The sequence below is a fragment of the Pseudopipra pipra genome, chromosome 1, assembly GCF_036250125.1.
Source record: "Pseudopipra pipra isolate bDixPip1 chromosome 1, bDixPip1.hap1, whole genome shotgun sequence".
NCBI classification, from domain to species: Eukaryota; Metazoa; Chordata; class Aves; order Passeriformes; family Pipridae; genus Pseudopipra; species Pseudopipra pipra.
This window is the reverse complement of record NC_087549.1, coordinates 48,214,267-48,232,704: the sequence shown is the minus strand read 5'-3', so window position 1 is coordinate 48,232,704 and position 18,438 is coordinate 48,214,267. Positions and strand designations below refer to the sequence as shown.

Genomic DNA, 18,438 nt, shown 5'->3' with positions numbered 1-18,438 from the left:
TTTGTATGCATGAATATTAATCACTAAAGATAGCAGATTATTCTTTGTTAAATTATTCTCTTCCACTATATTAAGTTTCTCTTAATGGATGACAGTGAACTCAGTTCATCCTTCTTGGCACATGATGCTCCATCTTCTCAGTCTTACGCTTTGTTATAACATCTTTTATTAGTTTTCTGAATGTAGTTCACAGATACATTCAGGCTGGGATTTTAAATGTATGTTTGCATTAAAAACTAGAAAGTTATTTTTGAAACTTCATGATATTTGGAGTGCAACTAATACTCCAAAAGGGGCCTAATTAGTATGGAGTCATATGTATTTGGAGCAAAATACCGGAAATTGATTTTGTTCAATATGACATTGGTGACCTTGATGAGATAGAATACAATTGCAGATGATTTGCAGGTGATAGCAGGTTGACAGAGGGATTGAGTAGAGCTTTATTCCCGAGAGCTTCGAGGAAGTGTTTAGTGAATGGAGTTCAATCAGAAGTGCGTTTTTGCACTCTGGTTGAAATAAGCCTATGTACCTGTAATTCCCAGACTGGGAAGTGAGAAGGCCTGAGTGAGCAGCCTTGCTGAGGACAGCCTGGGTGTTGCACTGAATACCAAATTGAATGAGACAGGAATGTGCTGTCATTGCAAATAAGGCTATATAGGAGTTTGGTGGGCAACAGAACAAGGAAAGTTACTATCCTCCTTTTCTCAGTGGTGATGAAGCTGTGTCTAGAATTCCATGTCCTGTTTGTGTCATTGTCTGGCCATCTCTTCCCTCCTCTCCCAGTTTTTCGAAAACATAGGGAATGTAATGGTGTCCTGCTAAAGTGGTTAAGAGACTGAGAGTACATGAATTGCTAGAAGGAGCTGGGCTTCTTGAATTTGCTAAGAAGGAGGTTAAGAGGTAATGGACTCAACACCTATGCCCGCTTGAAAGGGGATTGGAAATAATGGCATTGAAATGTCAGTGGTGGCAAATGGCATAAAACCAAATGGTTGTAGCCTTAAGGCCACCTTAAGTGACTCAGGTATCCAAGAATTTTTCCTGTTACAATTACAGCTCTGTATTGCACCACTGGAAAAAGTTACTTGGGCAAGTTGTGGAACCTCAGTCCTTGAGAGCTTTCAGGACTCAGAAAAGCAAATTTACAGCTGTTCTCAGCTGGTTATTAGTTCAGCTTTGTGTGGGATATCAGACTGTGTGACCTCTAGAAATCAATTCCTCTAAATAATGCTTCAGTAATTATTTGCTGTGTTGTATCTCTTCCTTCTTAGGCTCCCCTGAGTCATCAGGGCTATTGCTGGGATGTTCGCTGTCTAAGGTTTCTATCTAGCAAGTTCTATATCAATAGCTTTTCTGAAGAATTAGACTTTGACTTTGTCCTCTGCAGAAGGGGCTGTTTTCCATGTTGTGTGTTTTGCTGTGAAGGCAAAGGTGTACCTTTCCATCTATTGTCAAGGAGTATTCTCTTCCAAGATACAAAGAAGTCAGTCATGGTCACAGAATTTAAAGTTATTGAACATGAGTATTTTTTCATGGCTGTGTTTTTTTTCTCAGCAGTTTCTTCTCCAGAAATGTGTCCCTGCTCATAATGGGAGGGTTGGAACTAGATAATCTTAGGGTCCCTTCTAATCCTAATGATTCTGTGATTCTATAATACTTTTCTTTGCATTCTGTCCTCTGGAGACTTTTAGTAGTGCAGCTAGTGCTGCCAGCATCTGGTGTGGACTTCAGGCTCTAGAATCAGTCTCTCTCTAAATAATGTTTTTGTCTTTATATGTCAGGCTTTTTGTTTGTACTTGCTTATTGTTACATACAGGGATCCTTTCTTCCTTATTACCTCTTCCTTGGAAGAGCCAAAGCAAGCAAACTTCTCTTGGAGACAGCAATATTACTAAAGAAACTCTGCTCACCTAGTCCTTTGCCACTGATGTTGCCATTGAACTCAATTTATGTGACTTCTGCCGTTGTCTCTTCTGCTGTTCCATGGATGGCACCAGATACCATCTTTTGGTTCTGGCCATGAGGGGGTCTGCAAGTGTGTTCTCTCATTAGTTAACACAGGTTGATATGTGTGAATGTATGCCATTTCCCTCCAGCTAATGAATTTTTGCCGTGGCATATCTTTTGAAAGCAAACATTGTCCAGGGAGAAGGTTTTCATTTTAAATTTGCAGGATTTTTTTTATGTTGTCACTTCCTCAGAAAGTTAAAAATTGTCGCCATTGGTCATTTTGGACATACTCGTTTAGCCAGTGCTTTTTCCTTGCTCAGGTACTGACCCAATTCAAAACTTTCTGTGGACCTTCTGCTTATCTTTCAGTCTCTGAGTGGCACTCTGTGTATGACACTCTCAAAATTATCAGAGCTTTTAGGTATCTAGATGTCTAGCACCATATGATAGCTGTTACAGTCCCAGTTAGAGCTCACAGTGTAGCATTTGCCAGTGTCGTTGATATTTGCCTTGAAAAGTCAATAAGAAGCCAGAGGTTCAGAGGTTTTTTTCCCTGTTGGCCGCTACAGTTACAGAGACTTTGGTGTGGAGTCACTATCCCTGGAAGTGTTCATAAAATGTGTTGGTATAGGACTTGGAACATGGTTTAATGGTGAACCTGACAGTGGTGCTAGGTTGATAGTTGGACTTCATAATCTTAAAGGTCTTTTCCAACCTTAACAATTCTGTGAGTCTCAAAAATTAACTTTTGTTCTTTAAATTGCCTGGAAAGTTAGTGTGGTCATGTAAACATTATTTTTTTTTTTTGTGTTCCATTTCAGGTGAGCAAAATGGTAACAGAAACCCTGGTGGCCTGCAAATAGGGGACCTTGTAAACATCGACCTTGACTTGGAAATTGTGCAGTCATTGCAGCATGGTCACGGAGGGTGGACTGATGGCATGTTTGAAACTTTAACAACAACTGGAACAGTTTGTGGCATTGATGAGGATCATGACATTGTAGTGCAATATCCAAGTGGCAACAGGTTTGTTATATAGCCTTCGTCATTGCTTCTCACAAACTTCCTTTGTCTTTAGCAATTGTCGTCACTTGGTGTCAGAAACTTTCTCTATTCCTTTTAGATCTGTTAAGATTTCCTTCTACAATGTGTAATGAGGAAATTTATCACCTTTAAAGATGCTCTAATGGGAAAAGGAAGCTTGTTGACTCTCACTTGGTGAAAATTGAGTCCAAAATAAGAAATTATGTTCTAGACTATCTTATTTCTAAAATGTAGTGTTTTAGGCAGTAAATTCTATTTTAATTATGAAGTATCTATCCCATGTTTTCAAGCGGAATGGTAATAGCAAGTCATTGTGGGTTTTCTGGAAAATTGGTTAAGAGAACAGGTGACAAACTTCTGAGGCATCTTGTCTAATACAGAGTCACCTTGGCATGATCTATATCTAGCCTTTTATTATTCAAAGGAATGTTAATTTATGTAAATAGAGACCAAGAACAGGAGGTCTTGATAAAGCCAAAACCACTTCCCGCAAGCAGTTTAGGTTGGAATTTTGATTAGATGCATCCATGCTAACAGGATTCAAACCCTGTTGTCCAGCTGGATCTGAGTTGATATGTCCACATGATTTTGTATTGTCTCAAATTATCTTTAAAAAGCAGCTGGTGAATGGAATATCATTTCAGTTGTATATGGAGATTGACCTGTTCAGTTTGTCTAGAAAGATTAACAATGCGTTATTCTTTCAGGATTTCCCTCAAGATATTGTTTGTTAATATTGCAAACTAATGCAAAACAATGCTGTTTTCCCATCTAAAGGGAAGCAAGTGGCTTTTCTTCTGGCAGTCATGGCAGCAGAGCCAGTGAAAGGAGCCACTCTGTATTGTGGTCTCCTCCCTGACTTAACAGCTAAATGCCTCTAAATCACTAAAATTTATAGTAAAAATTAGGATAGTTTGATTGAAAATTGAGGTGTATCTAGGATATCCATTTAGCTGAAGAGTATTTTTATAATTGAATGTTGCAGCTTTTGACCTGGGGGGGAGGGGCCAAAATTCCATGTTCTTCCCGTGTTGTTTCCTGACAGTCCAGTCCTTTGCAAGACACCTTGGATCTTCTGCTTTTCAACCAGAGTCTTCTCTTCTCCCTGGAAAAACAAACAAACTGTATAGCTACTTGCTTGCCTTTAGGCAGGATATTTCTTAATTGCCTTTACAAATGTACATCTCTGAAGATTACCCTCAAAATATTCAATTAATGACCTACAGACAAGTTCATGGACAAAAAATGGTTAACAACAAATATGCCATAGCATCCAAGTGCAGAAAGTTTGTAGGCATACAAGCAGAAACTTGTCCAACAGATAAGTTTTAAGCATATATTTCACTTTATGTGTTTAAGTTCTACTTTAAACGATTCATGGTTTAGGTGGACATTTAATCCAGCTGTCCTCACCAAGGCCAATGTTGTCCGAAGTGGAGATGCTGCTCAAGGTGCAGAAGGAGGCACCTCTCAATTTCAAGTGGGCGACCTTGTTAAAGTATGTTATGACTTAGAGCGAATCAAGCTTCTTCAGAGAGGCCATGGAGAGTGGGCTGAAGCAATGCTTCCAGTAAGTACTCGGGTGTTTAGATTCATAGAATGGTTAAAGCTTGTATGGTGTTTCTAGCTATGATTGGTAATAATACCTGGAGGCTGTGGGAGTCTGTGATTTTCTTCTAAGTTAGAGAAAGTGTATTTCATCAAAGGCAGCGTAAAACTTGCTCAGATGTAGCAATATGCTCAACCTGATGACCTTAGCTGAAGGTATTAGCAACTGCACTATTAAACAATGGACTTCATGAAATTTTTGGGGCCCCTGGTGGTCTAGTGGTTAGGTTGTAGCACTCTCACCGCTGCGACCCCGGTTCAATTCCCGACCAGGGAAAAACTCCCCTGGGCAGATGGAGCTCGTCAGCCCTGTAAGGCCATCCATCTAAGAGAAGGTCACGCTAAACAAACCTACATCCTGAGGACCTCACTGCCACTGTCCAAGCTCGCTCGGCCCCGGCAGTTGAACCTTAGGATTAAAGGGTGGGCTCAGTTCAGCGCACACTGTGTCTCACCTAAAAAATCCGCTGCGCAGGCTCGAAGGGTTAATGACCTTTCCCAAATCTTCGCTCACGAAGACTGGCCATACAGTACACAGTTCATGAAATTTATATAAAATGTTCAGATTTCTAACTGTTTTACTTTTAGCATTATTTGCATTTGATGTTTTCTTTAATGTAGACCTTAGGTAAAGTTGGTCGGGTCCAGCAGATCTATTCAGACAGCGACTTAAAGGTAGAGGTTTGTGGGACATCTTGGACCTATAATCCAGCAGCTGTCTCAAAGGTGGCATCAGCAGGATCTGCTATAAGTAATGCATCAGGTGGTAAGTTTGAAGAATAAACAGGAATGTATGTATGTCAAATAATTGTGTTTAATTAAAAATCTATTAATATGTACTAGTCCATAATTTGTATGCAAGGTTAATAATAGACTTGGAGTTGAGCTAATTGAAGTTGTACTTCAGAAAGATACAAAAAAAGTTTGCAGTCAATATGGAGATGTTTGTTGTTATTGTGATCAAGTACTTCTGTGTGGTCACAGTGCGGGTGTGTCTTTGAAGGTTTGCTCTAAGGACTTAAAAATTTAAATGGTTGGAAGGGAGATTAGACTTTAATAGGGACCAAGGCATGAAGAGGGTATTACTGACAGTAGCAAGCAGACTCCTTGTTTAATAGGTGGTGTGAGATGGCAAGTGTAGGTGAGGAATCGGTTACAGGTGGTTACTCAGAATATTTTTCCTTTGAAATTTCTATCTTAAAATCTAGTCAGACATCCTTTGACTAATTGTAGTGGTATTTTTTTGGGTCTGTGTAGTCTCATTCAGTTTTGTTGAACATGCTCTCATTCATCTAATAAAAAGGCAGAGAGACTGTCCAATGTGTTTTATGTTCTGTTGGCTGTTTCACAGATCAATTAAACCAGAGTTTTTCCTTTTTTTGGTCATAGCTGGTTGTTTTTTCCTTTTCAAATATTTGCTTTAATGCCAAGAAACCTTTCTACATAGTTTTCTAGATTTTTTTTCTAGGGAGGCATAGATACAGTGAGTTTTCTGTAATAAAGACAAAGTCACAGTGGCCATAAAACTAGCTAGAAGAGTAATAAAACTTTGTGTTTCAAATCACAGAGGGCAGGATATACCTGAAGATAGAAAATATGTTATAGCAATACGTAAATTCATGTTTTACTTCATCCATTCTGTATTTTGTGGGAGACAAGCTATTTGTAGTTCAATCAGCTTTGATTTGAAATGTCTGATGTGAAAGGCTCAGCTATCTAAAGAGTATAATGGTCCAGTTCTTAGTTAGAACTGTGTGATATTTTACAGTTGCCATTTTATGGTAGTTTGTGTATTACTATGTACGTGTTGTTAGAAACATGACAAATGTGACTGGGTTTTTTTTGTTCTTGTGGGATTATAATTGTAATCTTAGTTGTCCTTTGTTTAACAATTACAGAGAGATTGTCCCAGCTATTGAAAAAATTATTTGAAACTCAAGAATCTGGAGATCTTAATGAAGAATTGGTTAAAGCTGCTGCCAATGGAGATGTTGCTAAAGTGGAAGACTTGCTAAAGAGACCAGATGTAGATGTGAGTGGTCTGTTTTGGGAGTACCTCTTTTGGGGACCTGTAATACTAAGAGAAGTGAAGCTGTTCTGAATACTCCTTGCCAGTCAGTAGTGTGTCTGCTTAGAAGTAGTACAGTTAGTTCCAGTGTCTCTTTTCCCGATTGTTGACCTATGAAATGTGTGTGGGCTGTGTGAACATAGAGCTGTACATACTTTTTTGCTAGACAAACTTTGTGTTGTTTTGTCTGCCATGAATTAAAATACCTTTCAACCTCTGTCTGCCAGAGTTGGCTCAGAGAACCACTCACTCACCATTAGTGAGGGATCTTCAAATTCTTTTGTTTCAAGGGGGATAGAAAAAAGGAGGGTAGATTTGGGGGGATTTTTTTTTTTTATGCTGCTGTTGTGAGTTTTCATCATGTTTTATTAACTCACAAGGTGGATCATCTAATCTGTTCTCTGTGAGATTCCTTTTACCAACTTGTCTAATCACTTAGTGTTGAAGAGTCTAAAAGAAAATGCTTAATAATTACAGGACTTGATTAAGGGAATTCAGATTTTAAAGTCACAATCAGGTTTTTTTCTCACTACGGCAGTAGTAATTCTTGCAGATAAGTGACTTCTTCAGTTCTGAGGACTGATTTGTAAAGATTATGCAAAACACGGTATTTTGTTCTGACTGATTCCTGTTGCCATAAATTAGACAATGAAGTTAAATGTACTGTGGAGCAGAGGACTGGTATAAATCTGAGACCTGTTCTCAAAAATCTTGCCTTTACAGTAGCCCAAAGATGAAAGTTTTTAATCCGAGTATCATTAATGTCTTAATGTTTTAAATAAATCCGTTTTTTCTTCTTTCCTTCAATCTAAAAATGAAAGAAGACCTAGGAGATCATCTGTATGTGCTAGAAAGGCAGCTAAAGATTGTTCATTTGATTCTATGATATGTATGCTGTTGCTTTAAGTTTTGTACTGCTGAACAGTCTTGTGAGTATTTGTGTGTATCTTACAACTTACCTCCAAGTACTGATACACTTCCAGGTGAACGGGCAGTGTGCTGGACACACAGCTATGCAAGCTGCTAGTCAGAACGGCCATGTCGACATTCTGAAGTTGCTTCTGAAACAGAACGTGGATGTAGAGGCAGAGGTAACCTAAATACTTCAAAATATTCTTTGTGTGTCCTTAAACTTTAAACTTGGTTCCATACATAGCAATTCTAGTGGACTTGCCTTCTTTTTAAATGTCAGTGAGAGTGAAACCCTGATTTTATTACTGCGATCGTGTTCCCAAATTAGACTGCTACTAACAGTATTGTGAAGGGTTGGTATCTAATTCTTTAGCATTGCAGGAAAAAGCTGCTGTCAGATGCTGCATCTTCAGATGGTTACTGTGCTTCTTATATACAGTGTCCAGTTAGGAGAACACTTTTGAGTTCTTAACTAAGGCAAGTTTAAGCAGAAAGTAATAGCAGTATCTTTGAGTATAAACTGGCAACTCTGCTTCCAGGTTTTCAGCACCTTTTCTTTTTTAACTTCACTGAAAATTGAAGGGTTTCTCTTGTTTAGGTGTTTTAGAATTATTGTTCATGAGAATTATCTGTCGGCCTACTGTGATATTTGCATTTTGAATTGATTTTGACTAACTTATTTACATGTTGAAACATCACTGACATTGTAACCATTTCTCATTTTGTGAAGCACAAGAAGAATCTGTCAAATTTGATTTTCTAAGACTAAAAATTGAAGCCTAACAGAATGCTAAGAAACTAATTGTATGCCCAGTTATTGTTTGCATAACAGAAAAATAACTTTACATGCTTGGGCATTTGGCATTATATTGTATTTGATATACAGAAGTTATAAAATGTAAAAACATAAATGAAGCAATGATGTAATTCTTGGAACTAAAATTATTTTTATATTCACAGATACACCATTTCTTTATAAAGATTTTTCTGCTAAATTCTAAAGATGGCTTAGATTCAATGCAGTACATACTTACTGTGGTCTGATTTTTGTGAAGTAGCTTTATTTTAGATAGAAGTAGTGCTTTCTCTGCAGTACACAGCATATACTATTAAAATTAGACTAAACTGCTTTTCATCTGTACTATGGTATTCAGAGCTGCCATGTTATTAATCAAATGCTTTCTTCTTGGTATAAGGAAGGGTTAGAAGCATTAGAGAGGTAGGTAGAAGCACTGCTTAAACAGTTTCAAGACAATATACCTGGTAATCTGCTAGCACTGGAATTGTGAAGAGTTCATGTTTGCTTCAGAAGCACCATAACACTAGGATTAAAAAAAATTGCCAGGGATTTTATTTGAATTTTCAAGCCTTCTTCATGTAACTTTGTGTTGCTTAAGTGAAGATGATATTCTCACTTAATTATATAATTGCTCTAGATATTATAATATTAATAATTTACATAATATTATTAGATTAATAGTTATATTTTTCAGGCATTAAAATATCAGCTGTTTATAAATTGTCATGCAAAGACTCAGCAGAGCTGTTGCATTAAGGAGAGAGCAATAATTTAGCCTGTTTACTTCACTGTTGCGGTCTGCGGCATGAAAGCAATGGATAAAAATCCTTACTTTCCTTGCTTTATAGCTGAGTTGGATATATTTACACTTATAGTCATTACTGCAGTGTATTTATGTTCATGATTACATTTTCTGGGGGTGCCCTCATGTTGTTGTCTCTTCAGTGTTTGTGTCTCTGAGGGCTTAATGTAGAATACAAGTGGCCTCTGTTTAGTCAGAAAACAGTTTGTTACTGACAGCTCAAAAAGCTTGATGTAGATAGTGCATAATAAAAATTTATAGCCTTCTAGTCTGCAGAATTAATAGATATCAGATATTATATTGACAGTACCAACAACATTATATTGTTGGCATGTATAGAAATACAGTGTTTTTAATATTTTGATTTATATCTAAATATAAGTCTTAGGAGAGATGATTAACTAGTTAGTAGCTTTTTCTGGGTGTATTAATGCTACTGTGTAGTAACTACACAGTGGGATTTAGCTCCTTAGACTATTTGTTTTGATGCTGAGCTAAAAAAAAAGCCTGCACAATTTTGGACCTCTGCTCATTAAAGTAAGAATTCTGTACATTATGATTTAATAAAGTAAGGGTTTGTATCTCAAAATTGGAATATGTTAAAACTAAAATATTCAATAATTATATGGGGTTTCATCAGTAAATATCTCTGTGTACTTTGCAGACTGCAAATATGAAAAGACAACTTAGCATGTACCTGTGAAATCAAGTGCTCTGTAAATACAAATGTTGTAGCAGTAAATACAAATGTTGTAGCAGTTTAGCATTACTGTCACACTCTTGATAAAGTTCACCTCATCTTGATCCTTATAACCAGATGAAAAATCCAGAGAAGTTCCCATTTCTAATCCTTTCCCCTTCCAAATGGGCAAACTTTGGCTTCTTTTGACTGTTTGTTCATGTTAGATGAGCCTGAGAAGGAATCTTGCTATCTGAGAAGACAATTTGGTGGCATGAGTTGATTTGGAAGGCATAAAAGTATCTTTTCAAAAGCTATTGAAACTGCTATGTATTGCCCTGAGCATCTTGAAAACTATATCCATGTTTTCAAAAAGATAAATTTGATAATTATGTGATGTCCTCTTCCACCATTTTAAATTCTGTAACTGGTCTCATTGGTAACTTGTAATTGTGCAAATACAGTTTATGCTAAGAGCTATTAATTTTTGCACTGATGTAAAATATATTAGAAATGTGTTATACATAATAAAAAGTACTTTTAAAAGATATTGTTGAAGAAGCAAATTGATAAAGAGAACCTAAGCTTACTCAAGAGAGCTAGTGAGCCCTTGACCAGCTATGATTTTATCTTACAATTTTCAGTGTTTCTCTGTTTTCAAAATTAAATTCTACAAATGCATAATATTAAACTGTGCACAAATAATCAGTTAGAAACTCGCTTATGGAAGTTACTTCATTGAAACCTGTTATATAGCTTTGATTTTTACTTTTAGCTTTTGTGTACCATCATTAATGCTGAAATCACTTGATTAATATTCTAAAATGTTTCATGTTGTACAGTCAACTTTTATGAATGTTAAAATAACTCAAACTGACAGATTTATGACTTTCATACCTTAATCCTCAGTTTGGATGAAACTGAAACAAACTGAATTAGAGTTTCAATTATCATCGTAGAATCAGAGATTCTGTTTAATTTCAGTGTCAGTTACAAATTTTCTTTGGAAAAGCTGGAAGTGAAAACTAAGACACATACAATAAACCCTAATATTAACTTAATTGTATGAACAAGACAATTCTCATGTCTTACACCATGATTTGGAATCTGTAACAGTTCCTGGGTTACAGGAAGGACTACCCTGAGTGTAATACTGTTTGGGGGTTGGATTTTGTTTGTGGATTTTTTTTTGGTGGTTTTGATTTGGGTTTTTTTGGACAGTGGTTGTTTTGCAATAGAAACCCAAATGAATCAGTTTGAGTTTGATGAACACATCACACAAAGATTCAGGGCAATTGTTGTATATGGTGTAGAATATTATATGTCGTAGAATATGTGTGTGTATATACAAACAGATTCTTTATCCTCTATTGTGGTTTGAGCAGTTATTTTAATTACATATTTTGATGGTGGTATGGTTGTCTAATTTTTCTTTTTAAATAAATATGTGCGATTGTTCAGTTTAAATTCACCTTCTTATTTAAATGCAAAGGAAATGTGCAATATACACACCTGAATGTTTCTGCTTCAGGACAAAGATGGAGACAGGGCCGTCCACCATGCAGCCTTTGGTGATGAGGGTGCTGTGATTGAGGTGTTGCACCGAGGCAGTGCCGATCTGAATGCTCGCAACAAGCGCAGGCAGACTCCGCTCCATATTGCTGTCAACAAAGGTCATCTGCAAGTTGTGAAGACTTTACTGGACTTTGGCTGCCATCCCAGTCTCCAGGTAAAGTAAATTTTAATGTAAGTTCACTTTGCAGCTGCTGAATTTTATGATTCGCTCCATGTAGGTGATAGAAAAATTATGGAAAGTGGAGTTCAAAGGAACAGACCTTGTAAAGTTGTCTGTTTCAACCTCTACCCCAAGGTGAGATCAACTGTTATTAGATCTATTTCTTTTCTTGATAGTTAGATTGGCACCTGATGTAATCTAGCCAGTTGGTGTTAATTGGTATTTTCACATTGTAATTGTTAACTTTCCCTCCAGATTAATTCCTCCTATATCAAAACCCACAGCTACTTGCTCCTTCTGCAAGCTACAGTTTAGCAGGTTGATGATATGGTGGAATGTTTCATTAAAAGAAACCTTTTATTTTTTTCCCCAAATTGACCTGTGATTAATAACTATTTACCCAGATTCTTTTAAATGTTTAGCTTTTTATCTAGAAAGCCCTCATGCATAGGATCTCAAGTACCATATTTCACAGGTAGTTTCATCTATAATGAATGTGGTGGAAGCTGAAACAGAAGTGCAATGTCCTCTTGAGAAGGTAGAGTGGAAATGTGCTATGAAATAAGCAGGTATCCATGCTCTGCATGAGCTGAATGCAACTGCATCCTCTGCATTAGTAAAACTAATGAGAATGGGTAAGTTTGAAGAGGTTTGCATCAGAAAAAAAAAGGTCTAATGGCCTGGGCAAATGCAGATATGCAATAATAACACATTACCTCCTTGTTTAGCCATGTCCACAATCAGAGATTTTTTTTGAAGCTGTATATGCACATAAAAGAAGATGAGCAAAAACCTTCTTGAAATTAGTGAATATAGTGATTGCTTATTTATCTGTTTTCATCTGACTCTTTAAGTGCTGTCTTGATCTTGGTGAAGTTGAGCTTTATGTCCATCCAGACCCTATTTAGTATCTATTGAACAGTAAATATAATAAAGAATCTGATGTGCTGAGGCCAGTAAAGGGTGACTGCATATCACTTAATGATGTTTGGGTAGTCAGAGTGGATTTTCCTGGCTTTAAATTATAGAATTTTGTTTGAATTGAAAAATTCAGTAGAATGGTGCTATGGTGCTCCATCTGGAAAATATAATTGTCACTGATAAGACTGGACTTTCAAATTCTACATGTGTGCTGAGGAACTGTGATGTGCAAGTGTGAGTAGGTGATTGATTTGGTTGATGAGAGCGCAGGGAATTCAGACTGAGGCATGACTGGAATTTAAATGGCCAGCATTCTACTACTCCAGTTAATTCACTGTGTAAATATTAGTCTGTAAACAGTAAATTCAGAAAATATGATCAATTAAACAAAATAAAACCTACAAAGCTACATAACTAAGTTTTGGCAAACTGGTTCACGCTGGTTCAAGTATTTCCATATTCTGGCACTTTTTCTTTGGCAGTTTTCGATTCTTACTGCAAAGATTTGTTTTCGTACTAGTGTATTGCTAAAATGTTCAGTTTCTGTGTTAGTCAGTTTGCAGCTGACTCAGTGTTGGTGACAAAAGGCTTCCTGACTTATATGGTGTGAGAATTTTACTGGAAGCATAAATGTAGAGATTTTGCCTTTAGAGCTGCAAATAAGCTTAAATGGATGTGTCTTCTCACTGTTAGTCTAGGGCATAAATTGTAATATGGGCATCAAGTCCATCTGGATGTGAGGCATAGAGAAGTCAATATCTACACCAGTGTGTTTGGTACGGTCGGATGGAAAGCGTAGTTCTGGCTGTAGTGTAACTGTAGGATTCTGGAGCCCAAGGTAGGGTTACGCACTGAAGCATTTCCAAAACTAGAGCAAGACAAAGAAGTAGCTTGCTCTGAACTCTGCAGTATAACAACATTTTCAGGTCTTGAAGAGCTGTTTTGTGTTTGTGTAGTCTGTTTTCCTAGTGATATTGGCATTTTTTTTTCATGTGGATGCATGCAAAAATTGATGTAAATTATTGCTGGTTTTAGGATTCTGAAGGTGACACTCCACTTCATGATGCAATAAGTAAAAAGCGTGATGACATCCTCGCTGTACTGTTAGAAGCTGGAGCAGATGTTACTATCACCAACAACAATGGGTTTAATGCTCTTCACCATGCTGCCCTAAGAGGAAACCCTAGGTAAAGATTTCTTTTTAAGATAATTCTTTATCATTTTTAAAAGGAAACCAAGTGCACATGAAGGTAGAACTGTGGTATTCTTTCAAACAATCTTTACATCTATGTAGTTATATTTCTTAAATGTTAAATGCACTTAGCTGTGCATCTTTCTAATACTTGGATGCTGTTACTAGAATGAAGCTACTAGTCTGCTCAGTTTAATGCTGTATTCAGGTAACTCCAAATTCCTGGGGAATTTCCTGTCATGGCTGTAAAATTCGGCCAATAAAAGTTTTATTAAGTTATGAAGTAAGATCTTAAAGATGGAATCTTGAGATAAGATTTATAAAAATTTTTCCCTTCTTGAATATTGGAATTGGCAAAGGGATTTGAGTTTTCGAGCAATACTTATTTGTGAGTAATTATTAAGCCTACCACACAGTTACAAAGTGATCTGAGGATTGTTGCATTAAATTGTACTTGACAGATAAGAAACAGTTAATTATATTTTCTTAGAAGTATGTATAGAAGGAAGTTCCTATTTTAGCTTTTATATAGTGACTCAACTGAAAAAGTTCGTTTTAAGGCATAGTTTGTTTTATGCTAGCAGCATACTATATGTCTACATTCAATCTTCAGTTAGGGTAGCTTTAAAAAACTATTGCATAGGTAGAACTTAATGGAATAGTTGTGTTGCTGGTTTGTCATAGCTTTATACTTTTTTTTTTCCTAGTGAACTTTCCTATACCAACTGCTTCTTGCTAGTAAGCTAAGACTCCATTGTTAGGCGAGTCTGGGACTTAACAGCCACTTCATTGAAATGCTAAATAACCTCGGCACACCAGCTAAATTACATAAGGGAAACTCCATCCCCCCTTGTATCCACTGTTGGGGGGAAGGGAGAGATCAGGTTTTTTTCCTCTGAGGGTGGGACTTTGACGTTTGCTCGGACTCGGGGAGCGGTGTGGGGAGGAAGAGCTCTGGGTTCATTTTTTTCGGATGGGTCATTGGCTTCTTCGAGCCCCGACAGAGGTCCCGGTTTCACCTCTGCCCGCTGCCTGGACGCCTCCTGGTTGCTGCTGAAGACCAAAGGAGTTCTCCTTCGTCTCCTGGTCTCCCTGCTTTTTTTTCACTGGACGGACTGGCACCTCCGTCCCTTGCCAACTGCCCCCTCCACAGCCCCGGGCCCGGCGTGGACTGCCTGGGGCTGGCGCTGTCTGCGGAGGGGCTTCCAACCACCCCCACTCTGGGATACAGCAGGATAGTCCTTGTGGGGGGTGCTCGCCATGGGGTCTCAGATCTGCCTTTTGCCGTGCGGGCCCGTCTGGCGGTCGGCAAAGCGCTCCCTGGGTTCCCCCCCCACCTCCTGCCCCTCCGGGAGGCGCAACAGCGCCCCCTGGTGGCCGTGAGTGAGGCACCGCAGCCCCGCCTCCCGGGGCGCCCCCTGCTGGGGGTGGTTATAACTGCGCCGGGGGCGAAGAGCACGAATTGTTTTGGTGGGGTTTGGTAACGGAGCTGGTGCTTGTTCTGTTGCGTTGCACACATACATATATATATATATTTTTAGGGGACCCCTGGTGGTCTAGTGGTTAGGATGCAGCACTCTCACCCGTTCGATTCCCGGTCAGGGAAACTCCCCCGGGCAGATGGAGCTCGTCAGCCCTGTAAGGCCATCCATCTAAGAGAAGGTCACTCTAAACAAACCTACGTCCTGAGGACCTCGCTGCCACTGTCCAAGCTCGCTCGGCCCCGGCAGATGAACCTTAGGATTAAAGGGTGGGCTCAGTTCAGCACACACTGTGTCTCACCTAAAAAATCGACTGTGCAGGCTCGAAGGGTAAAGACCTTTCCCAAATCTTCGCTCGCGAAGACTGGCCATACTTATATATTTCTAATAAAGAGCTGTTATTTTCTTTTCCACACCTTTTCGACCGGAGCCTCTTAATTTCAAAGTTAGAATTACTCAGAAGGAGGAGTTTGGGTTTTCTTTCTCCTTTCCTCCTTAGCAAACATATCTGTCTCATTAAACTGAGACGTGGTTGGTTATTACATTGTGGATAAACAGTATTTTTCAAAGCTGTCATTCTAGCAAGACTTCAATAATAATTTATCATACGGTGATGGAGGATTCAGTATAGTTTACACAAAAAGAAATGTGTGTTTACTTGTTTACTACTAAATACTAGTTTTCAATTGAGTGAAGTTGGACAAATAAAGTTGTAAATTGGTATAAATTGCACCCATATTAGTGTATGGGATTAAAATCTGAGTTAATCTCTTAGAACATTGCTATCAAGGCTGATAGTTAAGAAGTAAATGTTAATATTTATATATGCATATGGAACGGAACTGCACTTCCCAAAGTAGAAGTAGTGGTTGGAAGTGTCGATAGGACTAAGAAATGTGTTTACCACTTTCTACAGTACTCATAAAGGGTCTTCAGGAGAACATGTCAAGGACCAGGTGAAGAGAGCTTACTTTTGGCATTCAAAAGACAATTCTTTCAAGCCTGACTTGGTAACTTCTTCACTTAATGTGAATTCTTCTTATTTATGTAACAGCAAGAGCACTGTTTCTTGTCTCAGCTACCTAGGTGGGGTATTTTTTATTACTTTTTTTTGTGCAGTGCTTTTCTTCAGTTCTTGTGGTAGTTGGTTTGTGTGACCACGATCCAATACAAGGTGCAGGGAAATTGTATGGGAAAAAAATGTTCTTCATAGGTGTGAAGGTTTTTCTGTGAGTGAGTGTTTTAGGAGTGGCCAACTGCTACTTTGACGGAGGGATCCAAGTTGTAGTTCACACTGGGTCAGTTTGATGGTTGGTAGAATGTGAGGCATAGTGCAGTTTTCCCCAGAATCTTCTCTCCTTTACAAAAGTTTTTATTGGAAGTATAGGAAAATATTTCCAGTATTAGTGATTTGTACCATGTGTGAGTTCCCCCTACACATAGGGCTTCACTTGATATTTAATATTCTTTTTTGGTTGCAGTTCTATCTGAGCATTTCTGAAGCATGCAGAAAGAGAATGTTGTACATATTGTATGCAATGTACTACATCACAGAAGTAGTAGTTTCATGTAAAATATGTAATGCTCACAATGTCAGACATCAGCCTGGGAAGAAATGTCTGAAAATTAAACCAAAATAAATGTAGTTTGATTTCTCTCCCGCAGCCAAAAATCATTGTAAGAGTTTAATTCATTTAGGAGTGGAGTTTTATATTCTTCAAGACTTTAGTGACACTTATTAGTTTCAGTGTTGATTCTGTAGTTCTACCACTCGCCTGTTTCTGAATGGAACCGAAGGTTTTATATTTGCCTCTGTTTTCCTAATCTGATACAGAACAATGGCTTTTACTCATCTGTTAAATGTACTAAGCACAGGCTGTTTAAAACACTGTTAAAAATAACCCCCTGAACTTCAGCTTGTAGCTGCTGTGGATCAGAAACAGTACATAATAAATTCTACTTGAAGCCTTACTTAAGGACCTATTTTTCCTAATATAAGCTTTCCTGCTCCACCTAAACTGGAGTTTTTGTGGCTCCCGGATGTGGTGCTTTATATGGATACAGTGCACTAACTTCCCCATATATTCAAATATATGAAGATATTATGTTATTGTCTGTGTTATTTTATAAAAGTTAAACATATGTTCATATATGTATATAAATGTGTATACATTTGTGTGCATATCTATAATTCTAAAACTTAAATACTTGCTATATATACAAGCATCAGTAAAGTCCACATCCATCTTCCTTGTTAATGATAATAAAATAAATTCATGTTTTAAGTGCATGGATACCACAATTAAGTGAAAAAGATTTCTGTAGTATTTTTTTACAGTTTATATCAAATAGGTACTTGTAACCAATTTCATTTTTAGTGCAAACCCTCTTTTTGCCTGAATTCTGACATTTATGAACAGTAGGGATATAGATGTCCAAGAAGAAAAACAACCACAAATTATGATGAGAAGAGTATTCCAGTGTTTTTCATTTTTCATATCAAAACAAATATATTCTGTTTTAAACATTTGAATATTGGATAAATATTACAAGAAAGATAGCAATTTATGTCAAATAGGTTAGATTTTACTCAGCACTTAATCTTCCAGGACAGTGCGACAGTGTTTTCCATAAGTCAAGGTGTATAGTGTATTTTGGAGAGCATCCTATTCTTGCTAGAATATTTTTCCTTTTCTTATTTTGTTTCTTTTTGTACCTTGTGAATTGGTACAGAAGCATAACTTCTGTTTTTCATGCTACTGTATAGTGTTGAAATGTAGAATAAATGTTACTTCGTGCTGTAGGTAGCTTTAAACTTGTGCATGAGATAGAGCTGAAAAGAAATTTTAAATGGAGTGTGGGGAAGTTAAATTTTCATTTAATACATGGTTTCTTGTTCGTGATTTTTAACTGAGTCAGTCATATTAAAAGTGCATTTATTTTGGATTTTTTTCACAGTACTGTGAACCTCAAAACTTGACAGATTTTGCCTCTTCAGTGTTAATGACATTTTTTTCAGACAGGAAAAAGGAGAATAAAATTTGAAAATACTGTAGAGATTGGATATTTTTACCATCTTGCTTATGTTTGATCTGTTCGCATACCTGTGACTTCAGATTTTTGAGCTGAAGACATGACTGTGAAGTGTAGGCGTATTTTATATCCGTTGTCCCAGTTAGTTTGATTTGCATTGTATCTTGTGAAGAGAGCTTTATTCACTCTGCAGCTAGGATCTTAAATAGAG

General features: G+C 37.5%; 1 protein-coding gene across 4 annotated transcripts in view; it reads left to right on the top strand.

Annotated features, from left to right (window-relative positions):
- Nucleotides 1-18,438, top strand: part of MIB1 (MIB E3 ubiquitin protein ligase 1) — an 81,549-nt gene that overhangs the window by 22,226 nt on the left and 40,885 nt on the right. For 3 of the 4 annotated variants that reach the window (XM_064655448.1, XM_064655440.1, XM_064655430.1), the window contains exons 6-13: nucleotides 2,775-2,979; nucleotides 4,384-4,567; nucleotides 5,227-5,371; nucleotides 6,504-6,637; nucleotides 7,657-7,764; nucleotides 11,397-11,594; nucleotides 12,076-12,138; nucleotides 13,557-13,708. In XM_064655448.1, coding sequence (XP_064511518.1) covers nucleotides 2,775-2,979; nucleotides 4,384-4,567; nucleotides 5,227-5,371; nucleotides 6,504-6,637; nucleotides 7,657-7,764; nucleotides 11,397-11,594; nucleotides 12,076-12,138; nucleotides 13,557-13,708 — 1,189 coding nt within the window. The remainder of the gene's footprint in view (nucleotides 1-2,774; nucleotides 2,980-4,383; nucleotides 4,568-5,226; nucleotides 5,372-6,503; nucleotides 6,638-7,656; nucleotides 7,765-11,396; nucleotides 11,595-12,075; nucleotides 12,139-13,556; nucleotides 13,709-18,438) is intronic. The other variant, XM_064655458.1, reaches the window with a different exon arrangement.